General features: G+C 45.9%; 1 protein-coding gene across 3 annotated transcripts in view; it reads right to left on the bottom strand.

The window, feature by feature from the left end:
- Positions 1-12,370, bottom strand: part of AGXT2 (alanine--glyoxylate aminotransferase 2) — a 29,748-nt gene extending 17,378 nt beyond the window's left edge. For 2 of the 3 annotated variants that reach the window (XM_059694960.1, XM_059694964.1), the window contains exons 1-7: positions 12,202-12,370; positions 8,542-8,630; positions 7,041-7,222; positions 5,329-5,452; positions 3,748-3,842; positions 1,433-1,526; positions 712-805 (exon numbers count right to left, since the gene is read on the bottom strand). In XM_059694960.1, coding sequence (XP_059550943.1) covers positions 712-805; positions 1,433-1,526; positions 3,748-3,842; positions 5,329-5,452; positions 7,041-7,222; positions 8,542-8,630; positions 12,202-12,289 — 766 coding nt within the window. In that variant the 5' untranslated portion in view covers positions 12,290-12,370. The remainder of the gene's footprint in view (positions 1-711; positions 806-1,432; positions 1,527-3,747; positions 3,843-5,328; positions 5,453-7,040; positions 7,223-8,541; positions 8,631-12,201) is intronic. The other variant, XM_059694963.1, reaches the window with a different exon arrangement.

Here is a 12,370-nt window from a genome sequence, read left to right as displayed (position 1 = left end):
AAGACTTCCATTTGCACTCCCTCTCAGCAGTGACGCTCACTATTCTATTCAAGCTCATTCAGCGGAACACCTAGTGCTTCCCTCCAGCTCTCCTGAGGAGCAGCTACTGGAACGGTGCTGAACTATGGCGACAGATCTGAGGTGGGTCTTGGTGATTAGCAAAGAACAGATGCCATGCCCCTGCCTCCTCCCTCGTGTAAAACATGCAAAAACAATGCGTTTGCTAAATAGAAGCTTTCCTTGTGAGAACGCCTTCAAAACATTGGCGAGAGATGTCAGCAGCTTTCAGGAACGGCCCTATGTGTTGACAGATGCTCTCATTTTGGCTGACATCTGAGTCCCTGAGGAGTTTTGAGATTTCGAAAAGTATTCTTTTTCCTCTCCCCTCCCTCCCTTGGAAATGGGTAAATGATTCACCAACCGTGTTTTCTTTTAAGATCAATAGCAGAGCTATTGCTAACAGAGCTAACAGAGCTCCTTTAAGTAACTACCAGGTGACAGTCTGCGTGTAGCGTGGCTGTGGGAGCAAGAGGTGCTTTTCCTAACAGCCAGGTGGGACAGTGGCAGTGGGCATGAGAAGTGATTCAATGAGGGCTTGCTTTCTAGTTTCGTTTCCTTCCCCACTTTTCCCCGGAATTGCATCAGCCTTTCTCCAAGTGACTTAATCGCTCCCGACCTTCCACCAGGTCCCTCCCTCCCCGCCCGTGGGACCTGGTGCACAGCTGCATTTCCTAATCGTTTGCACTGGAGAGTCTCGACAGTGGCTTCCGCCCCAAGGACCACGGAAAACATCTGGGCACATTGTCTGCAAAGGACAAAAGGAGAAGTTTGGCAAAACATGAGCAGAAGACAGCCAATTGGGGGAGCACATGGTACCAATCAAGGCAAGAGGGTTTCTTAATTTGATATCGAGGTTCCTCTCCCACTTAGAGTGAAAACTCAATTTTTCTGCTCTGCAGGGATCATGTTTTTCTTAGGAAAAGGTGTGTGGGCCTCTACCAAGGAAACTGGTTTCAACGTCAGCCTGGAAACAGCTTGCTCAAGGGTCTGGTGGGTGAGGGCATCCGAAAGAATAAGAATAAGTAGGTGTCTGATGCTGAATTGGTGAGGACAGGGGTGATTTTTATAGACAGTTTATGCATTTAAAGGTTTGAGATCTAATTTCAATGCATTTATTGAAATTTACCTGATTTTATTTAAGAGTAAAACTAGTTTTAAAAATCCTATTACTCAGACTTGGACGGTCTCTCTAAGGAACACTTTCCCCCAGTGGTCTTTAGACAATTAAGTCAAACTGAGCCCCGGGTGAATGACGGGCTTTATATTCGTTTCTAAGGCTAATGCCCGGAAAATCTGAAGTTATTTTAAATGTCAATTGTTCCGCTTACCCAGCAGCCTTTAGAGAAATAAGACAAAAAATCTCAAAACTCACTGATTGGCAGCCCACCCCGCCGGGGAGTGTCATCTTGAATTGCCCTACGTTTGACAAGCCAATTGTGTAAGGACTGCATCCGTGGTAGGCTCCTCTGCAGAGAAAACACAGTTGGAGGACAGAGTTAAGTTCATTATTCTTTGATCTCTGGCCTGTGAAGCACGGAGTAGGACAACGGGGAAACCTCGGAAGGCCGTGGAGATGCAATGGAGCACCATTTCATGCAACTCCAGGAGTTTCTAAGAAATCTTCTAAGCCTATGTCAGGCAAACTAACTTATGTGTCTTTCCTGCTGATGTCATAGATTTGAAATTGTAGGAGAGATTTTGGAGAGCATCTAGCCAAGAACTCTGACCTTACCACCTGACTTACGGTTACTCTAAAGTAGTTAGACTTCTCTTCCAGCAACAAGGCAAAAATTATACTAGGTGGAGTAAAAGTAGGTTTACAGTTGTTCGTATGGAAATAATACAATAATTAATAATCTATCCTATATAATAAAGAGCTAATATGCTAATTAGACCGAACAGCTGAAGGACCATCCAGACGACATTCCGGATGAAGCCGAGGCGCTGGGGCTCCGAGGGCTGAGCCCCTTGCACAAATTTCAGGCATCAGCCTCTAGTATATATATAAAAGCCCAAGTGACTGTTTGACCATTCAACCGGTAGCTATGACGCACACTGACCACCAGGGGGCAGATGCTCAATGCACAGGCATGGAAACATGGAACAGACTGATGAATCTCAGAGGGAAAGGGGGAGTGGGAGGGTGGGAAGAGATTAACCAAAGATCTTATATGCATACTAGAGGCCTGGTGCATAGATTCATGCACCGGTGGGGTCCATCAGCCTGGCCTGTGGGGACCAGGTTGAAACCAGCAGTCTGACATCCCCCGAGGGGTCCCGGATTTCGAGAGGGCATAGGCCAGGCCGAGAGACCCCATCGGTGGCACTGGGCCTCCAGTATAAGAATACATTATGTTTCGCATACTACAACTGTAAACCTACTTTTGCCTCACCCTGTATATTCAATGAGTATTTGTCTTTGAAATAGTCACCTTGAGAAGCCAAATGTTTCTCCCTGTGATGCAGCTGTTGCTCAACACCGCTGGGGACTCTTTTTTAAAAAGTGCCTTAAAAGCTACCTGATTTGCCATAGAAGAAACACAGGTTTTGCTTATTCTTGAACCTGAAACAATCCTACTCAGTATAAATCATCCTAATCATCAATTTGGCTTCAAATGAATTTGGGCAATTTCCCAAATCAAACTCACGCAAAATGCAGATTTAGGACTGACTGAAGACCAATCCTATGCAAACAGATGGTCATCTATCTTGAAAGAGGAGACACAGACGTGTGATGAACCCTAGTGGCACCGTGACTGCTTTGAATAGGTTAATACTTGCCTGGACATACATCTTCGGGAATGTTTCTTTAGGTAAAATATCCATCACAACTCTTTACAGTCATATTTCTTTAATAGCAAATATTTGCTCATGCCTGCTATCACTATATGTGCTTTTTATATGGAATCTGTACTATTGGGTGTGCTTTGGTAGTAAAGTTGTGCTGAAATGAAATCTTTTTTCCAATCTAGACAGAAATTATGGCCATACATAATATGGCAGAAAGAATGGGACTATTTCTTTATTCCATCAATTTTTACTATAACTCACTCCTGTCTTTTGCATAAACCTTACTGTAATCGTGTTTAAATGTGCTATATAAAATTACCCGAGGGAGGCAACTGTAAGCAAAATTCTTAGTGTTCTATTATTTCTAACGCTAATAATTTAGCCATCAGGGGTTAATAATTAACCTATTAAATGACCAACTCTCAAAAGTCCCCCAAGGGAACAGAAGTATGAACTGAAAAAGAAGAAAATATGGAAGCCTGGTGCGGCTGGCACTGTGAATGTCCGACTGGCTCATTATCGTAAGCAGAGATGAAGTGGGCCCAGCTCCTATGGTAGAGTCACAAGTTTCTATGAGTGGAGACCAGTAATTCCCCACTTGGCATATGTCATCATCCAAGTACATCTTCCAAGTAAAAAGAGCTGAGCTGTGACCTTCGCTTCCATAGGAGACCTATTACACTACTAGACTTCACGCTGTTGGTTACGCAGTCAGGGACCCCTACTTCGGATCAGGCCAGTTTGGATGGGGTCATCCAGTCATAAAATTCATTGGACTGATCTTGCCTTAAAACCTAAAATTAGAGACATAGCCCTCCACACTGTATTTTACAGCTAGACATTGAGTGTTGGGGTAAGTCAACGCCGTTCAAGTTGGATATTCCGAGGTGTGGTTACCTGAATGAAATGATGTCTGTGTTCTTTGAGTGTGCTCTGGCCATCAGCATGGCTAGGTCGTTGGCTTCTGAGCCACTGTTCACCAAGAAAATGACCTGGAGGGAAGGAAAGACATGTGGCCTCATACTTCAGTTTATTTTCTTATTATCCATTCATTCAAAATTGCTGAAGACTGTCCCAGCCCGGATTATTAAGGAGCGTTTCCTAGCAGTTCTGTCATTTGACTACTGTAGTAATTCTACAGCTTTTCATTGAGCAGCTGCTAACAGCTAGAGATGCAAAAATGGCTCAGGGATTGTCCCAGCGTGAAACGTTTTGGATTTTCATTGGCTTTGTTTGACGCTCTGCAAAATGCTAAGGTGGGGAGCTGTGCTGAGTTATACACAGGGGTTAGTGGCTGAGTGGATCCGAGCACCAGGTCTCTTGATTTCTGAACCTAACTAACCCGAACCCAAACCCTAACCCTAACCCTAACCCTAACCTGATCTGAGGGCTTGGGACTAGGAAGCTCCCTGATCCTGCAGCCCAAAGGGTATCCCAGCCTGAGCTGTGTGTGAATGGTGAAAAAACAAGCAAACAAACAAAAATGCAGTTCATCTTGTCCAAACAAAAGGGGCGAACAGAAGGGTATGAGTCCTCCTGGCTTGGGGACCGGGAGCATGTAGGCATGCGCTGTGCCCTTGCTGACTTCCTGGCTTCTGCTCTTTCGTAAACATGACTGGGCTGAACTTTGGTTACAATTATTCCAACTTTCATGTCTTCCAGATACTATAGTCAATAGAGTATCCGGGTACTTGAGTAAAATAATAATAGTTAACACAGGTGCTGTCCTAGGTACTACATATGTATTAACTCATTGAATCCCTAATTGCAAATCTTGGTCAACATTTTAACATTTCAATTCAGTTAAAGAATCGAATCATTTCAGATATAGAAGAATCTCATTTAGTAAAAACATCTAAGTGCCTCTTAGACTAAATGAACTGAATGGTATATTTTTTTATTTAAAAATGGCTCCCCTCTTTGTAAAAGAAAAAAATGCAAATGACTTTGCAGAGAGGCTATGAATCAAAAAAGTGAAAACCTCTTGGGGAACATAAAGGAGAGAGTGGGGGAGGGGGAGGGACTCCTGCTAAGGGATGAGGGTGGGGACCAGAGGCCTGGAGCTGAGGAAGTGAACACTGGCTGGTTTCACCAGCGACTTGTAAACTCCTTTCTTCTTCTTTTTTAAAATATATTTTATTGATTTTTTTTTACAGAGGGGAAGGGAGAGGAATAGAGAGTTAGAAACATCGATCAGCTGCCTCCTGCACACCCCCTACTGGGGATGTGTCTGCAACCAAGGTACATGCCCTTGGCCGGAATCGAACCTGGGACCCTCCAGTCCGCAGGCCAATGCTCTATCCACTGAGCCAAACCGGCTAGGGCAAACTCCTTTCTTCTTGATTACTTCCAGATACAGCTACTAGCTCACTATTCAGTTGTTCAATGCACACACCCAATTCCCTGCCCACATCCCTGCCTCCTAGGCCGCTCCTCTGGGATCCGAGGCTCCATCCCTTGGAGCTGGGAGCATCCTACCTTTAGAGGGTCTGGGAGAAGCGCCGAAAGCTTCTCTGCGTATTCATGGATGGGCGGGTGGAAGAAGAGGGCGCTTGTGTGCCACAGGCGGCCCAGCTGCTTCTGTGCCACTGCGTTCACCTTCCTGGATAAACCGGGGAGCAGAGTTACCCACGCTGCAGGCGGGCACGCCCCTCACCGCACACACACTGGCCACTGAACGCAAAGATTTCACCCGCACGTGAGAAAGAGCGCTAACCACCACGGGTGTCTGGCAACGTTGCCTCTAAAGGCCATGAAGGAGACTAAATGGTTATCTTTTAAAAAAGGAATTCTTTGTGTAGGGGGGAGTTTGAACTTAGAGTCTCTTCCAACAAGGTGTTCTTCGTCATTACACTTTCAATCGTTTGGAAGCCAGAGACACTAGATGCCAGCATGGTGTCTGCCCATTTTATGTTTTTAAAGAGCTACAGACCCGTCAAGCACACGCAGACAAGGTCAATGTTCTCCTTCAGTGAAGATTCTGATGTCTGGGTCTTCGTAGTGGTGAAGGTTGAATATTTTGTAACTATGAAGCCACATTCTGTGAAAGGAGGGTGATGTTGATGGACAGTAGGAACTAAGGGCAGATAGACAGGTAGGACTTGGCTTGGAATGCCTGGCAAAGCCAGATGCAGATGTCTGATCTTGATTTAAAGAACAGCAAGGGCTGAAGTTTGTTATACACCAATCTGTTATTAAGAACTGTCCCACCCCAAAGATCAGTTAATTGTTGAACAGCTTTGAGAAATGCAAGATCAAACAGATTTCTTGACTGCAGGACTTTTCAGTGCCTTTAACAGTCTCATGGACACAACTTCTCCCCAGGAGGGCGATATAGTTTAAAGTGTTTCCTGAGCTTATTTCTCCCAAGGACCTCTTCCCAACAAACCTCTCCTGCGGTCAGTGTTCCATGGAACCCCCTTTGGAAAAGTGTGGCGTGCCAATGAACGCTCAGTCAGAAGAGACCCTTGGCCAAAGCATTGTTTAGCGAAATACACCTGAGAGCCATGTGCAGGTGGAATGGAGTGGTGGGGGAGGGTGGAGACTGGTGCTGGCAGTCCAGCTGGGAGGGTACGGTGGCCTTCTAGGTGTGGGAGGAGGAGACTCCTAGGAGATGGTGTTCGTTGGGCTGATGACTAAGGTAGCAGAGAACCTCATGATTGATGGGCCCATATGTTCCTAATGTTAATTTCCAGCCAGGTTACACCCTTCTCCTGTCTTCCTTCCTTTCCTCGTCCATGGCTCAGAGTAGCTGATGAAGAGCCTTAGGCTGGCACTGCTCTCCCATCTCTCCTCAACCCGCCCCCCCCCCCCCCCACACACACACGTGTGCTGTGAGAACTGCCTCCCTTTCTCTGCCTCTGCCTCTCCACGTGAATGTCTTCTCTTGGGCAGCAGTTACCGGCGAGGAGCCTCCCTCCCGCAGCCACACACGCACAGCAGTCCGCTCACAGGGTGCCCTCCCCACGGCACGGGCCCTGAGATGACTACAACGTGCGTTGCCAAGGGAAAGGGGCAGTGTTAAGATTTTTCTGTTGCCCAGGAAACAGCAGGGAGCGTGTCAGCCATACACTGGGATGGGCCTCAGGAGTGAGAATTCTTCATCAGGGCCCCGAATCACTAAGGTGGCCATTCGCCTGTTCCCCATACACGCTTCTGGAGCGGAAACCCAGAATTCTAAGGCTACTCACGGGTGGCAGTGGCCGACACTGACGGTGACGATCCCTGAGAAGAAGTCCAGGTATCTGTTTCCCTCGTGGTCGAAGAGCCACTGCATGTGGCCCTGGTGGAGCAGCAGAGGCTCCGGGAAGTACACCAGCTCGGGGGAGAGGTGCTCCCTGTAGACCTCCAGGGCGCGGCTGTAGGGCATGGACTGTGGACAGACAGCGCTCAGGATGCAAAGTCTTCCTTCTCCTTCTCCCCGCGGCTCTTCCCACAGCGGCCAGCGCAGCAGGGCCTCGCCTCTCTCCTGACCCCGCAAGGCTGGCCCCCCCATGCTCCCCAGCGGGAGGCTGCCCACACCCTCCTCACAGGACACCAGGGCCCTTCCTCGCAGGTAGGGGGGTAGGAAGGTGGCCCTCGATGACCCCTTTTAGATCAGACGTGAAGAAGGGGACAGGGCATTTCTACCGCTCAGTGGAAAGTCTTGGCTTTGAGTTGATTTTAGCTGCAGGGGCAAAAAAAGACTTTGAAAGTGAATATCTGAAGCAATAAGTCGGGTTTAATTTTTTTAAATGTTGCCATATTTTTAAAAAATAAAAACATGAAGTGCTGGTTATGTTTATGCTCGTAATTACCACACCTGTCTCCTCTGCCTCTCTTCTCTGTGGGTCTCTCCTGACTGTCAATTATTTATGTAATTTCTAACCTATGAATATTACGTAGAATAAAAAGTTTGGGGAAAGAGAGAGAGAAGGGGAGGGGAGGGGAGAGGAAAGGAGAGAAGAAAGAAAAGGAGAGAGAGAGAGAGAGAGAGAGAGAGAGAGAGAGAGAGAGAGAGAGAGACTGATTTATTAGCTTGGGAGCAAAATAACTTTATATTTTTTGGTGGAGAACTCAGGAAAGCCAGATTATGCATTGCCATATGAGGCAATCAAAATCGGAACAACATTGTTTAAAGTTAATGTGTGCCAAACCATTTTGTGATATGTGTCTTATGTGCGTATTTATGTCTCTGTCCCTGTGATATATCGTCATGGATGCACTCTCTGTCTCTCTCTGCCTCCCACCTCTCCTCTGCTCTGTCTCTCTCTCACAAACATGCGCAGCCATTCACACCATGGCATTGGAAAGAGCCAGGGAGTTCAGATGCTCCCGGTGACTTAAAGGAGAGACTATCTGGGTGGGATGCTCAGTAGGCAGGGCTGATTGTGGGTCCTTCTTTTTTTTAAAAAAATAAATATTTTTATTGGTTTCAGAGAAGAAGGGAGAGGGAGAGAGAAACAGGAACATCAATGATGACAGAGGATCATTGATCGGCTGCCTCCTGCACGCCCCACACTGGGGATCGAGCCCACAACCTGGGCATGTGCCCTGACCGGGAATCAAACTGGCAACCTCCTGGTTCATGGGTCCATGCTCAACCACTGAGCCACACCGGCCGGGCTGCGGGTCCTTCTTGAGGAAACAGTTAACTTAGCCTTTTCGAGAAGATCCACCTCTTTGGGGTTTCCCTAAAGCTCGAGCTCTTACCTGGTACCTCTCAGGCGTGAAGTCACATGGAGGCATTCTGGGTTTCGTATGAAGACCGAGCTTGGTTACAGATCTCCAGAAAGCACCTACTAAAGTGAAGTGAGTTAGGATCCTCAACTAACCATCGCACAGGCCCGTTTGTATAAATCACCTGTAGGTTGTTACCTGAACCGAGGTCCTTAGGGTATTTCATTTCTTAGTTAAAAAATAATTTACATCAATCTTTAGGTGGATTTAAAACCTGAGGTACCTCAAGAATGAATTTTCTGGAGAAAAAAAGGTAGTTTCTCTCAAATGTAGTCAGGAAAGGTGTGGGAGAGATTGGGGGAAGTCATCAGGGTCGCCACAAGCTTGGAAAGCTCCTCCCCTACCCCCATGTCAACTACATTTCTCTTTTCAGTTGACCAAACTTCTTGCAGTGCTGTGTGCTGCTGGAATATGTCCTCTCTGTTAATAGAGGTACTTTCTGAGTGGTGGGTTGCCCAGTGCCTGAATCCCAGGACCCACCCCAGTGTCAATAATCAAGGAATGCATGGTTATTGACTTTTCTTATAGGGAATAAAGACAGAGATGCTGGGCAATGTACTATATTAATAAATACTATGTGCAAATAGATCAGAAAGACGAAACCTTTCTCCAAAATACAACACAAAGACCATGGCTACACAAGACCATGAAAAAAAGCAAAGATAAGCTGAGCCAGAGGAATTGTGAAATATTTGGAGCTAAAAGGGACCTTCAATTTTATCTTTGGGTTAAAATACTCATTTCATAGATGATTAAATCAGCCTAAAATGGTGAATTAATTTGTTGAAGGTCACCAAGCTAGTTAGCTGCAGAGCAAGAATGAGACACCACGTCGCTGACCCCCAGCCCTGGACGTTTCCCCTCACTCATTGGCCCCCTTAACCCTCCCCTCCAGCACAGATTTTGATGGAATAATGGACCAGAAAAGACCAGAGCTGGAAGAGACATCTAGAGACTTTATGAATAGTCTTGGAAAAGAATGCTGCTAATTTTGAAGATTCAAGGTCAGTATCAAGATAATTGGGGAATGCTGAGGCAATGAGGTCTCTTGTTCAGCCCAAAGGTTTGAATCCACAGATGAAGTGTTGGTATTTTGTGTGGCTTTATGAAGTCACAGTCCTGAGAAACACAATGAACAACTGTGTTTTTAAAGGAAGAGGAAGTGTAACAGCATTGAATGTGTTTTCTTTCAAAGAGCTCTCATTCACTTTTCTGCTCTAAAGAATCACACATGTCATTAATTTGCTCTTACTATAAAAGCAAGTGGTTTTTGGCTATTCATACATAAAAATAGCCCCTCAAAACCAACTCTAAGTTTTCTGAGAATTTCACCTTTCAAAAAGCTTTTCATTGTGTCTCTCTCTGCATTAGTTACTTTTCTGAGATAAAAGAAAAATTCTGAGTGTTTCTAAGAATTCAAATTTCCTTCACTCCTTCAGTCTCATTTTCCTACCTGCAAAGTTGGAGTTGCCCATTGAGAAGGATCTAAGCGCTCTTGACTTCACGGTTACAGGAATTATGAAAGTAGGCTGAGAGGGAAAGAGAATTGGAAAGAAAGATTTGATAAAGGAAAGCCTGAGTTTTCAACAGTCAAAGCAGATTCATTCATTCATTCATTCATTCACCCAACTGATAGGGATACAATGGTGGGATGAGGGCTCCAAATGCAATATATAAAATCCTGTTCTTAGAAAGGAAGGAAAGAAGGAAAAAAAGGAAGGAAGACAGATAGCAAGAAAGTAGGAAAAGTGATTAGTCAATAAGTGAAATAAGTCTAGATAACATCTCAAGTCTAGATACATCAAGTGGGTATGTATTTTGCACACAGAAAGTTCTTAAGAAGAGTGTGTTCAATGAGTGTGTTGGATGAACTAACACAAGCAGGAAATACATCTAGATACAGTAGGTAAGAAAGTGGAAATCAAACTTCAAATGATTTCATTTAGTGATTTTTTAAATTTTAGAGAGCGAGGAAGGAACAGAGAGAGAGGGCGGGGGGGGGGAGGAGAGAGAGAGAGAGAGAGAGAGAGAGAGAGAGAGAGAGAGAGAGAGAGAGACTTGTTGTTCTACTTATGCATTCATTGGTTTATTTGGTTTATTCTTGTATATGTCTTGACCGGGCATCAAACCCAAAACCTTAGCATATTGGGACAACACTCTAATCAACTGAGCCACCTGGCCAGGGCCAAACTCTGAAGGATTGTAAAAGGCCAGGTAAAAAGAATGATAGTCATGTCTACATGGTGTGGGTTTGCAAGGTGCCTTCTCTGTAGTGGAGCTCCGTTAAGGAGTTCCAATGAGCTGATCAGGACCTCCAGGCAACAAGCCTCACCTGCCATTTCTAAGACACCTGCTGCCACCATCAGCCCAGCTCTGCAACCAGCAGGGGCCAGGGGAGGGAAGAGGAGGGGGCCACAGAGGGGACATTTCCTCTTGCTTTGTCAACAACTGGTATTTTCAGCAGAGTGTCCTTCTTATCAAGCATAAGAAGGGTTTTAACATTCTAACTCTTTCTTAGAAAATTTAGGGGTTAATTGATGTTTTGGCAAGAGACGATGACTAAGGGAAAAGAGAAATCCAAACAGGATAGGAAGAAGGGTGGGTGAGAAGGGCCCAGTGGAATCACTCTGACTTTGGAGTTAGAGGGACTTTCAGACAGAGCTGGCTTTGAGTCCCATGTTGTCACTTCTATGTTTCTGCCTTTGACGAAATCTCTTACTCATTCTTTATCCTTCTGTCTCCTCATCAGTGAAATTGAATACTGGTACTCACCTACAAGTCTGGTTGAAGATGAAAGGAGATAATAATATAAAACGTCAGGCGTATTAAGTTTTTGGGGTGGAATGAGAAGCAAATAGGGGAGGAAGAAAGGATAGAGAACAAGGAAAGATGAGGAGAAAATGAAGATAAAATTGATCATAATAGGGAATGGAAAAGGGTTTCCTATGCCTGATTAGAGCTCGCGAGGCCCAGGTCCCACTATGGCACATAACGTGCGGATAGCTACTGACGCTCATGTTTGCATGAGGGAGATTGTTGGGGGCGTGGTGGTGTCCTAGTGGAACGAGAGATGTGAAAATCACAGGCACACGGGACAAAATACATGAAGCCGCATGGCTGGCTACCCTAGGTCCCCTCCCATTTTCTGTTCCTGCTGGAAAGAGAAGAGTCTGAGCAGGAGAGGGGGATTCAGGGCCGAGTCCTAGATTTTGGGGTGTCCCTGGGCTAATGACTGCCCTTTTCTGAGTCTCAGTGTCTGTGCTGGTAATCGGGGGGATGGTGGAAAGTTGTAAGGATGCCCTATGCCTTTTAAAGGGGTTGTCTTTGAGCATCTATATATTGCAGTTAATACTGCATGTTGCATTCCTTTCCTTTTTACATTACAGCTACGGCGTCATGTTTTTATTTTGAAAGTGTGTATAGCCAGGTTTTGCTATCCATCAATTTCATTGGAAAATACTGGACAAGGGAGGGGGCTTTGGACCCAACAGGGCGAGAACCGCTGTGTTGCTGCCCCGTCTCTAAGATCCCATCTAGGTCTAACGTTTCAGAATCCCAGGTACAGGCTCCAGAGCTCTGTCCTTCCCTCTCCCTGACCCTCTGCTGCCCCACGTCCCCCTGGGTTCCACTCACGGCTCAGGGAAGGGCATGTCTTGGGGGTCCGGGGTGAGGAAGTCTCCAGACGCAAAGCTCTTAGCAAATGTCTCCAGGTGGGAGTCATCTCTCCTGCCCAGGAAGCCAATTCCCACGCAGCAGGTCGGAGGAAGGGTTTCACCTGCTCACCCACCGGCTGGACTTTGAG

Source organism: Myotis daubentonii, chromosome 4 (assembly GCF_963259705.1).
Source record: "Myotis daubentonii chromosome 4, mMyoDau2.1, whole genome shotgun sequence".
Classification (NCBI taxonomy): domain Eukaryota; kingdom Metazoa; phylum Chordata; class Mammalia; order Chiroptera; family Vespertilionidae; genus Myotis; species Myotis daubentonii.
Note: the sequence above shows the minus strand (reverse complement) of the source record. Positions and strands in the feature narration are given on the sequence as shown.